We start from the raw sequence: 24,550 nt of genomic DNA, 5'->3' as shown, positions 1-24,550 counted from the left end.
GGTGCTGCCTTCAATCTGATATTCATTTTGGCTCAGATCAGTTGTAAATACCAGCCTGTTTCTGTGAAATGTAACTGGTGTTTGCTCTGGGCTGATGGGACAGCCATGTGCTGTTTGCTCTGTCAGTAGCTGTATGTGGGTATCCACAGTACATTATTCAGATCAGCTCACACGCACCAGCTGTCCTTATTCCAGGTGGACTGTGGGAAATCTTTTTACTTACAGCAACAGCTGTGCCACCTGGTAGCTTAAAGAGCAGTAGTCGGATGAATGAACCATTGTTACAAATTCACTTTTCATCTGGTAAACAGTTTGCATAAACTAGTAGGACTGCAGATATTTTCAACCTGGTCCACACTGAAATGCTATGAGCACTTCAAGAGAGGCTTTATCTGTATTATGGGAAATTGTTTGCTTATTGCCATTACCTATCATTTTAAAGCACCAAATAAAATCTACATGCCAAGATTAAGATTTTAAAATTTGCAGTTCTCATTCCCATATTATTTGTTATCTATCTCCCGATACACAAACTCTGCTCTTTATATTTTTACATTCTTACCCATAGACATCTCTAAATAATTTTGTTGCTACTTTGACTATAATAATAAAACTTCCCAAGCTTGAATTTTTGCTAAAGAGAAGGTTGAGTATGTCACTGTTGGCTTTTTATTTTCAAGTAAGTAAAATAAATAACCATAAACAAATACTTTAAGTGGAATTCTTATGTGTGGAGTTTTAGTGAACAAGATTTGCTGGTAAACAATACAAGTAAAAAACTGGTAAAAATAAAATAAAAGCAATCCTCCAAATAAGTTAAAAGTCTGCAAAAGAGAATGAGATAGAATGGATTAAGTAAGGCACTGCTATTGTGTTTTAAGCTGTTAATTTTCTTCAGTGTGTGTTTGAATGCATTGTACACACATGCATGAACATGGGCATACACACACACTATCCACAGGAAGAGCCTAAGTTTGTGTTAAGTGGGCCTTCAACAGTAGTACAGAAGGAAATAGTATATGCAGACCATGGCATTATATTTCAATTTCTGAAGTCAATGCCATTCAAATTCACAATGTTTATAGTCTTTCTTTCTTTATTAGTTCATATCTTTCCTATAAGTCCCTTATTTTAAAACTATTTTTTGTAATCCCAAGACATTATCTAATTATGTAGATAAATACAGAGATAAGCTCTATGAAGGTAAAATTGTATCAGCAGAAAATACTATGTGTGTATTTATATATATATATATATATATATATATATATATATATATATATATAGTTTTAATAATGGCTTCATGGCAGTGTAAGGGTATTATTTCTTGTTAATAACCATAGTTATCCCATAAATGGTTGATATTTGTCTTAAAGTGAAATCTCTATTAAAGTCACTTTCGGTATATCAATATGTATTTCAGCTTAAAAAAATGTCCAGCTTGAGTATTAGTGTACATTTAAGACAAAACTTTCATCTATGTTGAAGGAAAAAAATATAGTCTTTCTAAATGGATGCCCTCCCCATAGCCATATCTAAAGGACTTTCTCGAGTTCAATAAATTGAGGGCCCAAGGGACTAAGGAACTTGTTCAAAGTTACATGATTCTGTGAAAAGTATTCAAAAATAAATTTTAGGGTAAGAAGCATTTCATTTAATTATTTATTTTAGTCTGTGAAATGTTTGTCCTCAAAGATGCAAAACTCAAAGCAAAGAAAATTTCATCAAACACATTTAATGACAATGTGATAAAAATCACTCAGGCAGTGAAACTTTAGGATTCATTTGAAGAATCAGGCTAATTAACAATGTAGAAAAATAAAGAACTGATGGTTTCATTTCTGCTCTTAAGCAAAGATATTTCAACAGAGGCTATCTGTTTTTTAAAAATTAGGCAAATGGTATAGTCTCTCAAAAAGTATAATTGGGAAGTCCTTGCAAACCCTGCTACAAGTTTTCTTTTATCATTAGCTAGTAGCTAAGTGAAAATTTTAAAAAAGTTCTATTATTATAACATGCTTTTGAAAAGGAAGGAAGGGATGGAGGGGAACAGAGGAAGGGAGGGAGAAAGAGAGACGGGGAAAGAAGGAAGGGAGGGAGGGAGGGAGGAAGGGAGGGAGGGAAAGAGGAAAGGAGGGAGGGTGAAGAAAAGAAAAGAAAGAGAAAAGGGAGGGAAGTAAAGAAGGAAGAAAAGTTGCCAGAATCAACAGTATTAGTTGATTTTCTGTAACTATAACAAAATACCTGAGGCTGGGTAACATAATAAAAGCAGCTTATTTAGCTTCCAATTTTGGAGGCTAAAATGTTCAAACAGCAGGAACCAAGTACTGTTAGGCCAACCCTGCCCATGCTATCACTATGATAGAACTATGTTAATTCCTACCAGGGGTGGTACCACTAGTGACCAAAGGGCCTCCTACGAGGCTCCACCTCCCCCTCAACATCATCACACTGAACCCTTGGTGGCACACTCAGTCTATATCCAAACCACAGCAACAAAGAGACAAATTAGAACTGGCACTAGGGTGAACGGATAAATTCTGTGTAATAACTAATCTTATGAGAGGTGACACTATTCTTATTTCCTTTACTGATTGATGTTAAGAAATGCTGGCACCAATGTGAAGCTGTTTCTTTATGCTCTATCTTTTTTGCTAATAACATTCTCTAGTTGCATCATGTAATATTGCTCAGAGCAGCAATTTATTGCAGGAAGGTGTAAAGTGAGGAATTTCCAGCTTCATGTTATTGACTCCTCTAGCCATGAATATTTAAAGAGAAATATCTTCTTGTTCTACTGATATTTGGAAAGGGTATAGGAATTGCTACCTGGGGGTAAAATAGCTTACTTACCCCCAGTGAACCAGAAAGAGGAATTTATGAACTAAGCTGTATACTAGGAACAATAAATCCATGAGCAAGAGAGCTGTCGTGGAGAATCTTTGTACTCTTCGGTCATTTAAGACTTTCTTCTCCTGCTTCAGGACTGGATTTGCTCTTGGCAAGAGAGGTAAATGCATTTACATACAATATGGTTGCAGAGCTTCAAGAAAGAATTTTAAGGGAAGGATGAAAGATTATATATATATGTGTGTGTGTATGTACATATATATGTATACATGTGTTTTATATGTGTATTTGTGTATAATGTATGTATACATATGTACACATACACTGTTAACACAATATTCTAATTAAAGTTTTCTTCTTTATAGCTTAAGACCTTGTAATTAATTTGAATGAAAATGACCCTAGGGGGGCTGTATTGGAACACATTATTGGTTTTTTATACTTAAGGCTAATGAGTTTCAAATGCCTCCTTGAGATTAATTCTTCACTAAAACTTGAAAAAGAAGCCATGATAATTGATTTGAGAAAAGAGTTGAGGCACAGTACAGGGGAAGAGGAAGGGGCAAAAATGAAAAAGAACAGAAATGTTAAAGTCAAAATCTGTGTGAGCCATAATGGAAAGATAAGAGAATAGTGGGCTTCATCCATGGCTGTGTGGCCATAGGCTGGTCCTCTAACTTTCCTGATCCTCAGATTCTCATCTGTAAATGGGAATTCTAACTTTTAATAATATTTGCATTGAAAAATTGTAAGAATGAAGAAAATCTAAAGTCTGCCTAGGCATATGGTAGGAACATGTTATAGTTTCCCTTCCCATTTATTTCCCTAAGAGTAGTCCTATATCCATCTACAAACAGAAGTGACATTGTAACTAAGTAGATTTTAGAACTAGGAAAAGTAGTGTTATTACTGTTTCTAAAAACACCCATTTTTAAACTTTATGAATTCTGTATTGACTCTCATTCATGCTTATTGACACCACTACAGCTCCTTTCGTTGAAAATGCTTTCAGCAATTGAATAAATGAGACATACAAGGAAAATTGAAGGTTCCAGGATTAGTGAAAGGTGGATAAACAAGGAGGCCCCAGTCGGTATTCCTCCAAGTGGTACTTAATATTGTGTCTGTGCAGAGTAAAATTGTCTCCTGAGAAAAGTTGAGTCCAACATAATCAAATAAAATAGATGATGATTAAACTAATTACTAAATAAATACGTAAATGGACAAAGGATACTATGTGTAATATAGATAGATACAGACCTAGACAATCAAGTCAGCTGCTGAGATTACAGTGGCCTTCCCTAGGCATAGGTGGACACATTCTGTTTGTTTTCTTCTGGTTGTCCTGTGAAAAATGAAGCTTCTAAATCTAGATGTTTCCGAATACTGACCAGTATGTGAACTCACTTGTTAGAAAGATATAGAGTTACAGCCATGCATCAAGAATTGCACCTCCAGTGCACAAACATTCTCTCTATGGGGCTGTCTGACCTGTGAAAATGTGGAAATGCCCATCAGAGTACTAATGACATATACCTGGGAGGATAAAGGTGGAGAACCCTTAGTATTACTACGTGGAAGTGTCTAGATAATAAACTCGTGCTGATGGACTGGCAGTGTCTACAGACACACATTCTATTTTAGTTAACAGGATTTAGAGTATCTCTTGACCCTAGAAACTATAATCCTACAGTTACTATTGAGAGCAAATACTTATTTAGAGAGAAAATAAATAACCTCTCACTGAGCACATGTCTAGTTTAGACAGAAATTTGTCATAGGCATGTTATTTTTGTTTCTTAACAAAATAGATTCTGTATGATAGTTTAAAAATATCATAGAGCACAGTGATTTTTTTTGACCATTTAAAACTTCTCAAGGAAAAATATTAAATAATGCCAATATAATAATAGTGTGTACATAATAAGATAAAAGTTCAAATATTTATCACTTGAATCTAAAGTGAAGTTTAGGGTTTGATGTTTTAAAAAGTGCATTTAACATTGTATTTATTGACCCTTCCCTTCTCTAAAACCTCTGGTATTTGAGTCTAAGATAATCACACAGTGTTCCAGTGATATGGCCACAAAATTAAACTCTATCATCACCCTTACAAATCCCCTCACCAGGAACAAGCTCCACATCACCTGCCGGTTCATAACCCACCTCTTTCTGACTCTGTCCTGCTGACAGTAAATCCCCTCACCAGCTAATTGAACAGATGCACAAAGCTGGGCTTTGATGGACAGCAGAAAGTGGCACAATGGAAAACAAAAGCCTTTTAACTGAGAGCACCGCTTTGTTCTGCTCCGAACTTTAAGGTCACTCCAGCTCATTCTGGCTGCTGTGAGGATCTTAATTTTTACTCCACCAATTTACTTGCAGCTGTCATTCCTTCCAATATTAAAAGTTCAGCTTCTCGAGTGTGGGGAATTGAGGGAGAGGGGAATGAGAAGAGCTTGTTGTGGACTAAAAACAGCAAGAACCAGTGAAATCTGGCTTGGCTCTGAAGTACAAAAAGTTATTTTCAAAGCCTATAAATTATGACATAGTGATTAACATGTAATTTAAATATATTTAAACAACAATTATATCACATTTCCAGCCCAGCTAATTGGCCTCACAGATGTTCCCTTGGAGCTACATTGCCCTTCCAGGGGGAAATGAATGAGGTGCTTTTTATCATGGAAAACAGATAAAAAAAAAAAAAAAGCAAACTGAAAAAAATGGAAATAGTAGCATAAAAAGCAGCCAGTACCCCTAAAAACAATGAATGCTGAGGGGCTTTGCTTAGCATTTTTTCCATTTTAATGTGGAAAACGGGGGAAAGCATGAAGAAGATGCTCTATTCCTGTGATGCTATTTGGCAGGCTGTCCAGAGATAGAGTTGGCAGGCTTCTGACTGAGACACTTGTCAAAGCAGGGACAGTAGGCGCATTCTAATAGGGCACAGCCTAGCCTCCTGTCTTGGAGCAGGCTAACTACCAGAGGTACAGTGATTTTTAATACAATGCCTTTATAATCAAAGGCATTCTGGCCCAGGTAATGAAGATAGATAATGAACTGCTGAAGAATGTCTTGTGAGTTAGTCCTTCAATCATTTATCTCTCTCAAGTTTTATGAAATGAAAAGCGTGCAAGTTCCTTAGCTTTAATTTGAGTGGAATATTACCCAGTACAACAAATCTTACAACAAATCTGACAAGATTTAAAGTTAAGTTTAAAGGCTCAAAGAAACAATGGTATTTAGTCAGGTTTTGGCATACCTAGCCTTTTAACATTTGATCTAAGAATTGAAATAGATCCACTCCAGTCTCATTTCATTCTTGTTTTTTTCTCCTGAAAGTCTCAGGTACCATCTGATAACACAGTATAAATCCCGAAGACCAATGACCATGTTTCTTCTAGTACATCCTGCTATCTCCAGCACCTACCACAGTGCCTTTGCTTTTATTGTTGAGATTTAATACATATTTGTTAAATACTTACTAGTTAATCAGGTTTTTTAATATGATCAGGTTCTGATAGGCAGTTGTCTTAGTTCTTATATCATCCCAATGTTTTCTAAATCTTTGGATTGCATTGAAATTTCCTTTCTCAAATTTTATAAAGGAGTTTATTTGTATCTTTCTAAAAGATAGTAAAGTATGCCTATATTTAAGATGATTAGAAAACAGCTCAGCATTTAAAAATGACTTTGATGAGTGGCTTGGGCATATTGATGCTTGAATTTAAAAATTCAGTTCAGCTGATGTGAATATTTAAACATGTATATCATTTACATTTATATACTAATGCAGAGCTTACAAAGTCCATTTATACAGAAACCTATTTTGTCATGCCTAAGAACAAAGTAGAGTGACCAAGAATAAAAACTAAGGTCTGAGATATTTCACGTTTGACCAAATTCACAGTAATTGGGACTGAGCCCCAAATTTCTAACAGGATATAAAACAATCTACTTAACGCATTATATCACGTCTACACATTGCATGTTAAATATGTATCTAGAAGCAACCTAATTCTTCATCGACTAATGCATGGGTAAAGAAAGTGTGGTGAATATACATAATGGGGTACTATTTGGCCATGAAAAAGGATGAAATCCTGTCATTCATGACAACATGGATGTAGCTGGAGATCGTTATATTGAGTGAAATAAACCAGCCACAGACAGACAATGTATGATCTCATTCATATGTGGAATCTAGCTGATTGCATACAAGTTGGGAGTAGAATGATGGTTACCAGAAGCTGAGCAGGAGGGAAAGGAAGAGGTTGAACACTGAGTAACAAGTTACAGTTAGACAGGAGCAAGAATTTCTTTCGTGCTGTTGTGCAGTAGGGACACACAGGTAACAATAATGTACTGTACATTTCAAAAAGCTAGATGAAAAGATTTAGAATGCTTTCACCATAAACAAATGATGAATGTTTAGGATAGGTATGTTTAACCTAATTTAAACATTATACAACATGCATATGTATCAAAACATTACATGGTATCCACTAATAAGTATGATTTTTGTGGTCTTATATATCTATTGTAAATGGATTTTAAGGGGCTGAGTGGTGGCTCAATGGTAGAGGACTTGCCTAACATGTATGACGCACTCGGTTCAATTCTCAGCACTGTGTATAAATAAATGAATAAAATAAAGGTCCATCAACAACTAAAGACATATCTTTAAAAAAATGAATTTAAAAAGAAAAACGCTTCAAAAATAAAATATGTTGCTAGCTTACCATGACATAATATTGAAGGCATTGCTAGCTAACTTAGAAGAGAAGGAAATCTGTATATACTTTCTATGATATCATACTTGGGGTGGTAATGAAATGTAAACACACTCTAGGGAGTTCCAGACTTCTCTTTTGACTAGTCCAGGAGATGAAATTAGTTAAGAGTGATTGTATTGTTCAATTGTTATTGGTTTACATTAAATGGTTAATCTCCTGGGGGCCATATGCTTCTTAGATTATTTTACGAATCTCTAAATTGTGTGAATATTGACCTGAGATAATGTTTAGCAATGTTTCTCATTAATGATGTAGGTGTCTTGCCATATTTGCATCATCTCTATTCACATAAAGTTGAATTTCAGATAATTAAATTTTAAAATAAAGTAGTTTTGTCTGCATTTTTCATTTTCCCCAGTGCCTAGAAAAGTAGAAAAGAGTTGGCACGTAGGCAGCAAGTTCTCAAGAAACGTGTTTAGTAATGAGTGAAAATACTAAGAAACACAATTGAGATACATACAACCCCTTCACTTACCCTAAGGAACATTGTTCTTAATAATTTATGACATTCTATATCCACTTTCACTTAGCCCATAGGATAGACTATTAAGCTATAAAAATATAAGTGTCTTTTGGTGTTTTCACTGAAATCTGGTTTTGACAGATTTTAAATACATAAAAGAAGTGTAAAAGCACATTTCCCAGAAAGGAATTGATTTTTCCAATTTCCCACTGTTTCTTAACTAAAAATAAAGAGCAAAGATAAAATAGTGTATACCTGTTTATAATGAGAGGCTAAGAAGTCCATTGCTGATGTCCATTGTTGAAGTGGTGAAAAATTAATGTAACTTAATAACAAATTATTTCAGTATATTATAATCTACTTTATGACCTTCTAGATACATTTTTTGTTGTTGTTTTCTAAGAGAAAAGCTAATGCTATGATACGAGGCTATTTCAGTCATTTGGCATGTAAAGAAAGAAACTGTATCTCATTTACAAGTATAGTTAATTATTGATTGCTTTTTCCTTTCTTCTAGGGTTAATTAGAAGAATGCTTACTATTAACTTACATTTTCAATCCATTGAAAAATTTCTTTTTTCATATAACTTTCCTTTTCAGGAATTGAATTAAAATATTTAATTTCCTCAAAACATAAATACACTCATTTGCATAACACATACAGTTTTAATGTTTAGGGAAAATCACTGTTGTGCACGTTTCCCACGTTAGTTCATACAACTCATGTGCTTTTTCGTTTCCTTTTCTTTTTTAATTTTCCATTCATGTTGCCTCTTATTATATCCATCATTCCATTTTTCTTTCCTATTAGAGTGAAATTGGACACAGCCCTCCTCCTGCCTACACCCCCATGTCAGGAGTAAGTATTTCATGATCAACCTTCACCTCAGGATTTTTGGTCTTTGCTTACCATGTTTCTTCTCTCACATCTCCCCATAATTTCCTCATTTTGCCTTGCCAACAGTGAGTTAAGAATTTATAGACTGTGTAGCTGCCTTTGTAGGTGTCTTTTATCTCAGTAGATAATCCAAAGCTGAGATATCATGCATCATCAGTGGCTTCAACTTTCATCTGAAGGACTTACCTGGGCTCATAAATTATTCTTCTAGGTGAGGAGGTTATCGTAACTGCCATGATTACAGGTCATGTGCTAAAAAGGCAGAATCTCAGTGATGGTTCTCTAGTTACAGACTGGAGACTCAGACACAGTAACCACAGAATAAAAAGCAGTAAGGAAATGTCACCGTGCACGATGTATCACTGTATTTCTGCTCTTAAAGTCATTTGTCGTGAAAATTCATTTTGCATCTTTCTATCAAAAATAGGCAAAATTGTGGGAAAATGACATGAAATACTTTTTTATTCGATCTCCTTAGCTGGTTAGTAAAATTAAAAAAATATATATTTCCAAATTATTTTCCTGTGATTTACCTTTCAAGGGAAATGGGAATTATAACTGTTTCTAGTCTGTAATTCAATTCTTTAGCCACTAAGGGGAAAAAAAATGTAGTAAATACTGTGACTTTCCTTTGAAAGACGAGCATTGATATCTTTCTGGTTCTTAGCACTCATGTTTTCCTACCATTCCTAACCACAGCTTCTCTCTAAATGTGCTTCTACTGTTAACAGAACCAGTTTGTATACCGGGATGGGGGTTTTGCTGCAGAACAAGGAATGGCAGTGCCCTACAGGGCCACAACCAGCACAATCCCAGAAGCACCAGTTGCTCAGGGAGCTGCAGCTGAGATTTTCGACGACTCCTGTTGTAATGGCACCCTGCGTAAGCCCGTGCAACCCCATGTCCAAGAGGACAGTAGCACCCAGAGGTACAGTGCTGACCCCACAGCGTTTGCCCCAGAACGGAGCCCACGAGGAGAGCTGGATGAAGAAGGTTACATGACACCTATGAGAGACAAACCCAAACAAGGTACAGACCAAACATTGAGAAAATGATTGCCACCCACATTGTCTTCCATCAAAAGTTACAATGTATTCTATGGGAATTTCTGGACAGCTGGACTGTGTAAGGTTGTGACCTGCAAAAGTCTTAGGCTGCTATCCCTTGTGGTATTCTTCCTGAACCAGCCAGTAGCATGCACATTACCTAGATGCTTCTGCTTAGAAATCAGAATCTCAGACCCTACCTGAATAGGATCTTCAGGGGAGCTATATGCACAGGCAAGCTGAAGAAGCACTCACCTTCACTGGAATGTATGAATTTGGTAGCACAGCACAACTGCAGAACCATTATTGTGATGGACAGAAAGGCTTGTGTTGGCAAAAGTGTCTGAAGCTTTTGATGGCACCAGTAAAATATGTGGTAGCTTCATTAAAATGACGTAGTTTAAATAACATAGTTTATTTTAGGAAATTATGATTTCTCATATGATACTTCTCAAAATGAAAGTTTTAACCCTCTATGTGCTTCCATATTCCACCAACTCTTAAAAAGAATGATTCGTGATTTTATAAAGCTCAGCAATGACTTTGTAAAAGTTAGTGGTAGAAATATTAAACACCCAAATCAAATGTTTCAGTTTTGAGAAAAAAACACAAGTGCCTCTTTTCTTCTATACTAAAAGCATCACAAAACAGAGATGAATAACTGATGTTAAAAATGATGATATTGTCTCTGAGTCTTCAGTGTCAATAGCCATATTTTAAGACTCTCTATGAGAGCCTCTTATGTTATTTTTATATGATTATGTTCACTTTTATAAAATACCTTATAGAAATTCCTGAAGACATTATTGAATGTACAGTTTAATGTATAGAGTTGTCCAAAAGTGGCACAAATGTAGGTTTTGTGAAGATTTGGTAGAGTCCCTAAAAGCAGAGTTCTCTTTAGAAGATTGTCACCTCAACTAGAATTATCTCTCCCAAACTGAACAGCTGTACAAGTTTGTATCAGTACAGCAGATAACTAGATAGTGTTGAAAAAATAGTAATAGAAGCTTCTAAGAGAAGAGCAAGTCAGTCTATGTAGACTTGCTGAAGAGTATTCTTAGATTTTATCTCTGGACACTGTGATCCAAGTGTTTGTAATATATTCTAGCCTAGTCCTCAGAGTATAGAATTTTACTATAGGCATTCCTACCTTTTAAGAATGTTCTGAAATCTGCTAAGAAAATTCAAAATCTAGCTACCTTGTAAGTTCTTCATACTTTTTTTCCTCCAAATTAAATCTTGCCACTAACTATATAGTTCACCCTACTCCTGTTGGGGAAAAGTAAAAACAGTGTAATAGAACAAGAAGATTATATAAGAGAAATTAGAAGATCTGAATTCTCTATGAAGCTGGAAAAATAAGATTTGCACTTTCTTGCTCAAGAATTATGGTAGGGATGAAATGATAGCGTTTTATACTTTTTGAACTATAATTCATATACATGATGGTGGGATATTCAGAACTGCCTTTTAGCTTGTACTAGTAATGCTAGACAGTGAACTCTATCAAGCATGTGTTTATTCCGGGAAAAATTTAATCCTGGCTAATGGGATTTCACTTTGTACATGTTGGGCTAAGAATGGGGGATAGAAAGTTTGTTTTAAATAATTTTTAACCTTAAATAATTTTGCCTTCTCCATATCCTGACTCCAAAATATGAATACCTTAGGTTTTTATGTGTATGGTAAAAAGAGATGACAAAGTATTCTAGTAGATATGTAGATGTATGTCTTATTGTGCTCTATTACCGATTTTGAGGTAAAACTCAGCTTGAGAAAGCAGTGTTAGGTATCAGAGTTATTTTTATTTTAGGCCAGTACCTTTTCTCTAAATGGATTTATTAGATTGAACCATGCAAAGTAGACACTGTTTTTACCATTAAAATGACTATTTTATATGATTGAAATTAATGACTTGCTCTTTTGTGACTATGATTAGACTTTGGAAATAAATGTTATAATTATTAAGCAAGTGCGTATGTAACAGCAAGCAACTCAGCTAGAAGCATGTAGGATGTCTATCAGATTTATTTTATTAAAAAGTTGAAATTTTTCCTGGGCTGTTTCCTTTCCTATGCCAAAAGCTTTCTGGGAGTAGCTACAATCAAATGTTAATGGTATAGGCATTCTTGGCAAGTCACATAGACTAAAACCATGATTCTTCACTTTATCCACTTTTTTTTTTTTTTTGGCACAAGGTTAAGTCATGAATGTTTTGGTTTTTTGATATTTTTATAAAATTTCTAATTCCTCTATATGGAAGGCTATTTAACTCAGACAGGTCATCTTCTTTTCAAATATAAACTAACAATTTTCAGAAAATAAAAGCTTTTACACAACCAGCCCATATGTGGGACAGACAAATAAAATTGGGTGGAAAGAAGAGCAATCTAGAGGAGAGGAATTCTGACCCTGGCCTTGTCAGTGCCTTGCTTTGTCATGAATACTCCTTTTTTCATAGAGCAGTAGTAATCTACAAACAGCTTGAGAATTTGTGAACACCTATATGTGGCTTTCCATACAAAGAAGCTAACCTGAGTATGATTATCATTCTTCTGAAAGCAGATGCTACCTGATATTTCTGTGTTCCTACAGAATACCTGAATCCAGTGGAGGAGAACCCTTTTGTTTCTCGGCGAAAAAATGGAGACCTTCAAGCTTTGGATAATCCCGAGTATCACAATGCTTCCAGTGGCCCACCCAAGGCAGAGGATGAGTATGTGAACGAGCCTCTGTACCTTAACACCTTTGCCAACACCTTGGGGAATGCTGAGTACCTGAAGAACAACGTTCTGTCTGTGCCAGAGAAGGCCAGGAAAGCGTTTGACAACCCTGACTACTGGAACCACAGCCTGCCCCCCAGGAGCACCCTACAGCACCCAGACTACCTGCAGGAGTACAGCACAAAATATTTTTATAAACAGAATGGACGGATCCGGCCTATCGTGGCAGAGAATCCTGAATACCTCTCTGAGTTCTCGCTGAAGCCAGGCACTGTGCTGCCTCCTCCACCCTACAGACACCGGAATACTGTGGTGTAAGCTCAGCCCTGGTTCTAAGGTGGAGAGACACGCCCGCTCCAATTTCCCCACCCCCTCTCTTTCTCTGGTGGTCTTCCTTCTACCCCCCAAGGCCAGTAGTTTTGACACTTCCCAGTGGAAGACATAGAGACGCAATGATAGTTACTCGCTTATCTAACTTGAGCATAAGAAGGAAGGACTGAAAGAGAAAGACAGGAGGAACCACACTGTTTCTTCATCTCTCTGAATGGGTTGGTTAGGAAAGTGAACAGCTGGAGATGGACCAGAAAATAATAAGGCAATGCTGCCTGCTGTCAAACTAGCTCTCTCTCTCCCTTTCCCTCCCTTCCTCCCTCTGTTCCTTTCTTCTTTCTTCTTTCCTTTTTTTTTTAAATTGCTGATGGTTGAACCACCCACACTATCTGTTCCTTCCTGTAGTAATTGATGATCATATTCAGCATCCCTGGGAATCATTAAATTTCCATTAGAACAAAAGGATAATCATTTCAGTAACATGAGACTAACTGAGATTCAGAATCCAATTTTTTCCTCAATAGTTTCTATCCTGGTAAGGAAGAATGACAATCCCAGCTTTCATAATTTTTAAATCTTCACCAAATTCATATAGAGTAATTTTGTTTGGAAGCCTTTTCTGATTTATTTTTCTTCTCCTCCTCTTTTCCTTTTCCTTCTCTAACTTCTTTTTTATTTTTGCTTTGGCTCATATCTTTGTATTGGTTACTTTTCTATTTGGGGCTTTAATTTCTAATTGCAAGAATATTTCCATCAAAGCTTCTTTATATCATTTTAAAAATATTTTAATATGATGAAATGGCCACTATTTTTTTTTTAAATCAGTCTTTAAAATTAGAAGGGAAGGTCAAGACCCTAGTTAAATTCTGCACCAACTCTAGCATTCATGTTTTGCCCTATTGAATATATTCTCCCTCACCCTTTACATTCTTCAACATTTTCTTCTCTTCCATAAATGGCAGTACTTGATAGGCAGTTGATAATCTTAAGAATGGAAGGAATCAAGGAGATAGTTCTATGTGGTTCAAGAAAACTACTGATACGTTCAGGGGTGGTCCAATGGGGGAATCCATGAACTGGAAGAAACACACTGGATGGGTATGTCTACTTGGAAGATATTCAGAAATGTAGTTTGCACTTAAGCTATAAATTTATTTGTTATTTTTCTGAACTCCATTTTGGATTTTGAATGAAGCAATATGGAAGCAACCAGCAAATTAACTAATTTAAGTACGTTTTTTCTTTAAGAGCTAAGATAAAGACAGACTGTGGAAATGCCAAATGAAGCAAATTAGGATTTTGGAACAAAATCCAGGGATTACAGTGACACAGCGAGCACATTAGCTCCATAGGATATCATGTTTGCTACATAAGGAAATTTGTTCAGTTTGAATATTCCATATGAAGGAATGCAAGTAAAGGATTGGTTTGAATTCCATGGAATTTCTAGTAGGAGATTCTCTTTATATTGAATAGAAGGTAACTCTTTGCATAGATTGGTATAACATAAAGAAAAACACAAATATTCATAGCTCGTAGGTAGGTCCTTGGGTCAAAATTTGTAAATAAATGTGAAAATTCTTCTCATGCAATCATTTTATTCTCCAACACATGACTCTTTTGACATTTCGACTTAAGAACTCTTTTTCTGCACACACTGCTCCGAGATGTAGAACCATCTGTGACTTTTCATTTTAAAAGAACATCTACTGAGTTAAGATGAGTGATGGAAACAAATGACAGTTGAGTTTCTAGTAAAGCAGGGGCTCACAATAATAGGAAAATTATATACATATACATATATATATGTATATCTATACATACATGTATATATGTATATGTGTGTATGTATATATATGTTTTGTGTTTTGCCCAAAAATCATTTATAATTTTTAAAATTACTTTTTTCTAATGTTTAAGAATTGGGAGCAAAGGAAATTCAATAACCTAAAGATAATCAGTTAAACTAAAAATGTCCATTGGTAAAGCAGAGAGAGATTAGAGGGGGAAAATTCCAAGTAAATCTGTTTCTACCTAATTTGAAAAACAAATCTATTCATCCAAAACCTATTTATTCAACAGATATTGATTTAGAGTCTACTAAAGGTACTATGTTATATGGGGAACATAGAGATAAATAGAATATCCTCCCTGACTTCAAAGTTTTGCAGTCAAGACTTATTTGGAATGAAATTTTAATTTCTCCATGAGTTCAAAAACTCAGATTGCATGGATTATTTTGTGGGTAGCATCCATAAAATCAGATTTTTTTTTAAGTAAAAAAAGTCTTGTGAACTAATTTGGAACATGAATGAAACATCCTTCAAGTTACTGAAATTGGCAAATAGGATAATTTCTACCATATCCTCCAAACATGGTCTAATAGGATATAGCTTCACTGGCTCATTGGTCTATCTAGATTCCAACTTCACCATTAAAACAATAGCCAATGATGAATGATCTTTGGTGAAATCCCTTAGAGGTGCTGGGGTTGGTCTCAAGTTCTCAGGAGTCAGGCAAGCTGAAAGAGTGAGGTTAAGGAGAAGGAAGATTAATGAGGTTCTTTCCAGTGAAGTTCATCACTTTCTCAAGGATGAAAACACAGATTGAATCAGGACCACAACCTACCATCTCAAAGCTCTTCCCCTCCATTCAGAGAAATTTCTAGGAAAAGGGCACTTCCTCTTTGTACCCATGAGAATTGAATATAAACCCCTCTTTCTAGATAAATCTGTATCAAGTCATCATTGACAGCACTACTTGACCTTTTCATTTATAATATCCATATGTCTTTTGCTGTATGAATGGGAAGCAGGAACACCTAATTTGAAGAAGGAAAAATAAGAATCTTTTTTTAACTGTTAAGGTAATAGATATATACTTAGCATATGTAGTCTCCTTTCTCTTAAAACACAAGACTTACAGTTTATGTAATTTCCATGTAATCACTAGAGATTGATGTAAGTACAATTCAAACTGGCCTAAAGTACTTAACATTTCTTTTGAATGATTTGTCTCATATGATTGATTTCCATCGTTTGGGGCTTTCATTTTTGTTTTATTTTTGTCCCCTAGGAAAACATATTTAACAGTATATAAGAAGGAGTAAAAATAACATTTTAACCCAGTAGAGTGAAATCTTAAAACACAAGTTAAAGCTTGCAAATTGCTTTGGCATATCAGAAACCAGAGGCCAGTGGTATCAATGGAAATATGCAGATTCAATTGTGTAAATTTGAGAAAAATTAATATTAAAACTATACTGACTGTATTTTTTAAATTGCCAGATTTTGTCAATTGAACCTATCTTGTAGAATCCTATTTTCAGACACAGAAAAACCTTATAAATTGTTGTTTAAAGAATTAGTTCTTAAACAGGTACGAAAAGATGTCTTCTAAACCTGAGTAAATCCAGAATCACAAGGCATGTGTGGCACAGAGGTACTTTGATGACCTAGCAGCTGTTGGTTTTCTGAATATTATTAGTAGCACAGGATCACATGAGAGTGTTTTCTTCAGAAGCATTCTCAAATAACATGAAAAACAAAGCAATATTTAAACTCTATTAAAAACTAAGAAACTTAGCTTTGTATATCAGGAGGAATGATCTAGTAGTGTACCTTGAAGTTCTTCCTGGTGTGTCAGTGTCAAAGATGGATGTGGCACCAGGATGGTGCTCATCTCTAATGCTGGGGAAAGATAGAAAAAGTGCTCTGAGGCTCTGCTGCTAGATGAACTTGGAAGGATGATTAGTGCACTTTGTGAAGTGTCAAAAAGCAAAAGAAAATTAACATCATTTACGCCTGACAGGGAAGGATGTAAATACAATTTTTTTTTAGAGCTATCTAACCTTTATTTAAAAACTTGAATTATTCACCCACCTGTAGTTGTTAATTATTTAACTAGTCTATGTAGTTCCTAAGGTAATAGAAAAGGGGATCATGAAAGCATGTATATAACTGGACAGAATCACGATAATGCTGTAAGATGTAGATTTAGTTAGGTTGTTATCTGATGTTAAGCAGTTTTAATATTACTAATTAAATCAAACTAGAAAATTAACCATAGGGTATAATGTAACAAAATAAAATTCAGGATATGAAAATGTAGAATGTAAAATTAAGTTTGCCATTTAAATTGTTACTTGTGGGGTTTAGCTGAGAGTAGACATCTATGGTTCCAAATTTGGAAACTGTTTAAAGCACTACAGCTAAATTGTTTCTAGTTTTCTTATTTCTTTATCACTTTTCAAATGTATTAAGCATAAAGAGAAATTTATTTTATGTTTTTCATTTTGTTTTGCAAACACCACCTTGTAGCATTTAGTAGGTAAATAAGTTGCATGAGATTTTAAGTAAGAAGTCTTCAAAATGAAGTAAAGAAGATGAAAATATTCTATTACCTTATGCAGAGACAAAAAAGAAAAAGAAAGAAAAAGAGAGCGAAAAAGAGTGCTGTCATTTAGAAAGCAAACAAAATGTATTTAAATTGTGACATACCCTTTGTTTTTTCAACATGCCTTTTAGCCTCCAAAACCAACAAGGAATTAGTTAACATTTTTTTTTCTGACAAATACATGTTAAACCAAACATTTTAAATGACTATATTGTCATCCTTTTGAACTCTAGATTTTAGAATGATGATTTGGTATGGGGCAAATGAAAAATTCAGGTATAACCTTTTAGCTGTTAAAGAGCCAGACAAATCAACTTCAATTGTATGCACTGTGGGCAGAACATCCCTATCTGCCTGCGTTCATGGACTTTGTTGTGTGTCAGGTGAAGGACAGCCTTGTACCTGTTTTCTAGGCACATAAAGGCACACTGGTGCCTGCTTGCTATTTACTCAAGAACAAGTAACAATGTGTGGAAGTAGATGTATAATTTTAGGAGATCATTATCAGTAAAGACCTTATTCTCACTATTACTACAGTGGGGTCAGCTTATATATTTCTGGGTAGAATTAATACCTTTTTTTTTTTTTCTGATTCTGGAGATGCTTTTGCAAAAGGAATTTTCTCCACAGTTGTAAACACAAAGCTGTTGTGGGTATCCTGTGGGGCCAGGAGCCCTTGACTTTGTGTGGGTTATTTTCTTTTAACATCATGGGCTGCTTTGTTCAATTCATTAGAAGAAAGGATTCTCTAAAATAGTAGAAATTCCACACACTGTTCAAGTTCCACTGACTTTGTAGAGAGGCAAAATAATAGGATATGTCACTTTTCCAAACTGCTGCCTCATCTCATTCCTAGCCAGGTGATATTTTGGGCAAGAAGAGAAAGCTTCTAGAGTCACGTGTTGAAAAGGCTCCAAACCCCAATTTCATGGGGGCATTCACATGGAAAACACTCTTTGACAGTCAGCTTTGCAAGTATATGATTATCTTGTTAGGAATCACAGAAAATTTTATTTCTGTCTGAACTTTAGAGTAAAATAGCACCTTACTTTTTTTTTTCCCCCTCATTGACACAGCTGCCCCTATTGTCTTCACTTTCTACAGTTCAAAGTGGCTAATTAGGATGCTGACCCTCTCTTAAGCCATAGTGGATCTCTGGGGTCCAACACCCTGCTCTGCTAAATACTGACGTAGCCTTTATCCTCAGATGCCTGATTTTTTTCCATAAAAGATGTTACCAACTTGGACACTATTTAAATTATTTATCAAATAGATTATTCCACAGAGAATACTTTAGGATATTAAAATTGTTTTTCCATGAAAATTAATTATCTTCCTGTGTTCTTGAATTTGAGATGAAATCAGCCCCAACATGCATCTCAAAATTCACATACATGCACATGTTCTTCTAGGTCTTAGATATAATCTTTCTGTAAATCTATATGTGTTACTGAGAAGTGATTTTGCTAGAAAATTAACTTATTTACTTTATTCATCTTATTTTATTTCTAATTGCAAATATTTTATAGCTGCTGTAATTTTTTTCCAAATGAGGAATCTTATTATCATAAAGGTAAAGGCTTTGCAACTCTGAGAACCTCCTGTGATTTTTCTTCAGACCGTTCACCCATCTAACCAGTTTATAACGAGTGCAGTTTCACTGTAATGGAAATCCATGTTTTCTGATAGAACACCATTCTTTCTCTACTTTTGCTCTTTAAGGACATTTTTCCTGTAATGCTCTAGCAAGTTGTCCCTGTATCATGAGAACTGGTTATATTTGTCCAAATATACAAACATAGGAAAACAAAGTTTCTTACCCGTAGGCTATAGTCTTCTTGTCCAAGCCACTTTTCCTTTTCTGCTATTTTTGTCCCTAATGTATAAATGTTTCTCCCAGGCCTATAGCCCTTTTGAAGAAAAGCAAATCAGACCTTCTATGTATTGACATAAACCTGGTTTTCAAGTATCATTTCCGGAGTTTTCAGTTAATGGAGAGGTTGTACCTTTCCCCTTAATGTGGGAGTCCTTTTCCTGTATATTTCTGGATCTCTCAGGGGCTGGGAGGGGGGAGTGAGGGGACTACAACCATAGCACTCCAAGAACCCTTTTGGAATTACTACAGTAATCAACTACGAAAGTTATTTTCTAAGTGTAGATATGTAAGCTGTTCTCTTAAAGTAAGGTACTTTGAAATATGTAGCATAAACTGGTACTGCTGTTAAATGGGTCGATTATTATACTGAGCAGCTGTGCGAGGGCAGCTAACTTTGAATGCGCATCTCACTGGCTGGTGTGTCTACATCTCATATTGTGAGCACCAGGAATTGCACCGCTGCATGTTAAAAATGCATTTTTCTCACTGTTTGACTAGTCCTTCATCTCTTTCTTGAGCATCGGAACAAGATGTTAAGATGTAATGAAAATGAGATGAACGTGTCACACGATTCATAGCACAAAACAATAAGCCACATGAAATCTTCTCTCAAATTCTCATCTCATGCACACATCAAAGTGGTTGACTAAGGTCAGTTTGGGTGATAAAGGGAGACACTTTACCGAAAGGCAGAGTTGTGTTCACGTCCTTATTTTCTTAACTTGCAAAAGAAAACATGTCCTCTCTCCTGTTGAAGTATCTTCAAAGGACAGGGGTACAAAAATAACTTGCTGGTAAGCCATCAATGTTTCATTTAAATCCCAGTGTTCAAAGTTAGCTGCCTTTTTGAAATAAACAAACAAAAAATACTACTGTATGTTTGAAAATGTGAATAGTATTTTTATAGCTTGTTAAAGACATGGCTAGTTGCATTTGTAAATAAGGATAATGTTGCTTTGATTTTCTTTTGTGAACATCTTTATTTGGAACATAATTGTCTTTAGGGTTGATTTGTATATAAGTAATTGGCTTGTGATTGTTTCTTTTTTTGGTTGGAAGTTATCATTTTGACATTACTCGTGATTCTGTGTTCAGCACTATTGTGACGTGTCCAACCTCTGCACTCGCTTACACAATAGGATATGCCAATTGTGTGTGGTGTAATGTTATTTTAATTTTTTTTCTATTTTATCTATGAAGGATTATGCACTTAACACATACTAACTTTTTTAATGTTAGGTATATTTTTAGTATAATTTCCCTTATTCTCTCCTCTCCTCCAGCCTTTCACCCCTTTCCCGCCCTTCCCCTGATTTCTGTTGTTATTCGAGAATGAGGGAGAAACAGTATTTTAAATTTATGTAATTAGGCTTTTCAATTAGTTCTCAAGGATCCTCCTTTGGCTCTTGGGAAAGAATTATACCTGTTCAAGGCAATTATAGAATGCGAACTGCTTTGCCTCATTCCGTACTGATCATCCCAGCTGAACAATTTGAAAACTGTTCTGCCTTTTTGTTACATGAATCTGTCAGAAATATATTTTTAATTTAATATAAATGAAATTCAATAAAATATGAAACAAATGTTCTCTTCTGTGTCAGAAATTTGTTATAAGAAAAACCGGTTGGGGAAGAATAAGGTTTGTTCTGGATTTAATCACCTAAAGATGTAAAAATGGCTTTTTTTTTAACCATATTTATGAATCTCATTAATTATTCCTCAAGCCCTTTAGTTGTTTGGACTGTGATCCATTCCATATGCTTTCACCATTCCACACATATGCCTACCCATGTGAGCAGAGTACTCATCTGTGCAGACCATGCTTAATTAATTTTGGTTGGTTTGTTTCTTTGGAATAAAAAAATCATAAAATATTTTGTAGATTAAATCCCAGTAGTATTAATATTTATTTTTCTTCCTGGTTGCAATTTAGAAAATGATGGTTCTTCTCAAACCTTTCGTTGTAAAGAATATCAAACGTGACCACCGTTCTTCCAGAGAGGGAGGGAGACATTTGACTAACAATTAGGATAAGCCCCTGGAACTTTAGGAGAGTGATTTCAGAGGCATTGGTGACATGAACAAGATTTAAGTATTGACTATGAGTTCTTCATTCCTCCCAAAGTTTGATAATTTTAAGATTCTAATAACTTCTCATTAGAGAGTCTGCAATTCTTTCAAATTACTACATTTGATTGTACATGGTTTTAACTGAGTCAATGGACAAAGACACATTTTCAATGTAATATATCATAGTAAATTCTCTTAAACATGTTCAGTTATGGCACTTTAAATATTTTGCCAAGAACACCTCCTACTATTTTTATGGACACGCACACAGACTCTCCCTTAGATATTTTGACCTTTTCATATGAAATCATTGTCATCTCAGTGTTCAGGGTGAGATGTGTCAGAGCACCCTGCATTTTAAGCCATTGATAGACTAAAATAGAGAGAAAAATAAGTTGTGTTACTAATGCTTTAAGGTACAATTGAAATTTTCAGTGGCACCATGTTAGTTTATATCAATTGTAATACTGACCAATTACATTGCCCTTTACCATGTATTAAAAAAATTCTGCATATATTGGATCACTTTGCTTTCAATACCTTTTTGAAATAAGTACTATTGGAAGAGTCCTGCTCCTCCCTATAAGGAAAATAAAACAATAAATCTAGAGTCATGCAAACATTACTAACAGGTGTTACCTGCAAAGCTGTATCCTTTGACAAGTATTGTTCTTTCCTCTACTTAAACACTTCTCTTTCCCTCTCAGATAAACAGGAACTCATTCTAACAGGAGTGTACTTTAGACTAACACATTGATTCTGAGTAAGGCGGCCAGTGATCTTCCTCAAACCCTTGACAACTGCTCTTATAATACAACTAAACACTTCACTCTACTTCCTCAAACTATCCATAATGAAGAATCAGGCTGTTTTCATTCAAGAAAGATAAATGCAACACAACCACAAATAAAAAGCTTTTAAATAATGACGATGTAAATAGCTTACTGGTTAAGTATGGTTTTATAAATCTTCCTGGTAAAGGTAGATTAAATATGTCAGAGAATGTAGCAGAAAACCACATTTATCTCTGGCAATATTAATGTGTACATTAATGTTAATATAGGTGAGACCTCACATAAAATACTTAATTTACAAATAAATAGATATATCTTATGGGGTTTATTATATGTTAAATGGTCACTAGAAACTAAAACATTGCAAAGAATCTGATTCTCATTGTTTCAGTCAGTTTAATGTTGCTTTGAACAAAAGAAGTGGGAAGAACAACTTAGAGGAGGAAACGTTTATTTTGTTTCTTGGTTTCAGAGGTTTATTGTATGGTCAGCCAATTCCATAGGTCTTGGCCCAAGGTGATAGAGAACATCATAGTTGAGGGGCACAGTGGAGGGAAGCAGCTCAATATGTGGCAACAAGGAAGCAGCTAGAGGTCCACTCATCAAAGACAAAAAATAAACACAAAAATCATACACTCAGTGATCTACTTCCTCAAGTCACACCCCGCCTTCCCAGTTACTACCCAGTTAATCCATATTAGTCCATTAATCCACTTCTTAGGTTAAAACTCTCAGAATTTAACCATTTATCTCCTCACCATTTCTGCATTGTCTAACCCATAAGCTTTAGGGGGACACTTCATATCCAAAACATAATGCTGATAAAATACCAATTTTTATTTAAAATAATAATGGTGGGGTAAGGGACTCAGGCAGAGACTGTGACATATATTAGAGCTTCAAGACTAAAATGAATATCAAAATTCAGCCTCTAGCTACTCTATTCTGCTATACACTCCAAGATTCTGAATTCACAATTCTTTAATTTTAAAAGTCCCATGGGGATATAGGTATACATTTTTATAAAGAATATAGAAAAAGAATACATTATATAAAACATTTAAACATATTTATATAATGAAAAACTTCATACAAAATCTTTGTTTTCAAGCTCTTTCAACACAAGCCCCAAGAAATATATCAAACTGCAAGCTATACTCATAAAACTGTAGGCTGAGCAGGTGCGTAGTTAGCTAATTGTATTTCCCTCCACAGTATTATCAAGCTGCATGATAAACCATGGGGAGCAAAGCCACTAGACAACCATCTTAAGATTAGAAACAGAAGACTGTCACCCAGATAGCAATTTTAAAGCTATAAACAGAACAATTCACCACAAGATAGCAATCAGGAGACTGTAAACCAAATGGTACACAGGAGACATGTGAATATTGGCATACCTGCTTTTGCAAGCTACCCTTAGGTTTTTAAAAGAAAAATACTCCTCTTGAAAACTATTTGACCTATTTCTACTTCCTTATCTTTCCAAGATAAGGTGGGAATTCTACAAAATAATACAGAGATTGCTGGCTCTTTGACAAATAGGAAAACAAAGCTTCCAAGCTTTAAAAAACGTATTCTATTAGCCACCCACTGATTCCTACTGTAAAGGGCACATAGATACACAAAAGACAGATTGTATCTTAATATCACCTTCCAGTTAACTTAAACATCATATTTTATGTCATCTTCTTCCATGTTTTCAGGAACTTTGGGACTCATCCTGCAATTAGAAGTATGCAACTATTATGCTTGTGTGGATTTCTAGTCACCACCTCCCAGACAAGGACATTAAAATAATAACAAATATTGGCTGGATGTTTTCCATATGCTGACTTTCTCTATGCATTTTTTCATTTGATGTACACTATTTATTAGTTAACTTCTGCTATTTGCTTCTTTTCATAAACAAGGAAAGCAAAATTTGAGAAAAATTAAAAACGTTGATTTAAAACCTAACAAAAAAGTGTCAGAGCTATAAATTTGCTTGACCATTAAATGTTTTACCCCTTATGGTCTATTGTAGTTACCTTATAATATCAATGATGATGTGGCAGCTATGCTTTTCTTCACAAATGGGTATCCATGAACATTTAAATTTGGATGTTCTAAAAGTATAGTTTAAATGTGCAAAAAATAAAATTTTATCTTTTTCTGTAACAAAACTTAATGTCTTTTACAAATTTCTAGATTACCCAAGAGGAGAAAATATGAACTGAGCAATTAAGAATTTTTCTCAGAATTAATTTACAGTATATTCAGACAGTTGAGGGCTTTAAGGCCCGTATTAGTAAAGAGTTACA

At 35.0% G+C, this 24,550-nt stretch overlaps 1 protein-coding gene across 1 annotated transcript in view; it reads left to right on the top strand.

Annotated features, from left to right (window-relative positions):
- Positions 1-13,341, top strand: part of Erbb4 (erb-b2 receptor tyrosine kinase 4) — a 1,044,475-nt gene extending 1,031,134 nt beyond the window's left edge. The window contains exons 26-28 of the mRNA XM_077799365.1: positions 8,924-8,971; positions 9,742-10,039; positions 12,655-13,341. Of these exons, the coding sequence (XP_077655491.1) occupies positions 8,924-8,971; positions 9,742-10,039; positions 12,655-13,100 (792 nt within the window). The 3' untranslated portion in view covers positions 13,101-13,341. The remainder of the gene's footprint in view (positions 1-8,923; positions 8,972-9,741; positions 10,040-12,654) is intronic.
- Positions 13,342-24,550: the final 11,209 nt, after the last annotated feature.

Source organism: Urocitellus parryii, chromosome 1, assembly GCF_045843805.1.
Source record: "Urocitellus parryii isolate mUroPar1 chromosome 1, mUroPar1.hap1, whole genome shotgun sequence".
Lineage (NCBI taxonomy): Eukaryota > Metazoa > Chordata > Mammalia > Rodentia > Sciuridae > Urocitellus > Urocitellus parryii.
Note: the sequence above shows the minus strand (reverse complement) of the source record. Positions and strands in the feature narration are given on the sequence as shown.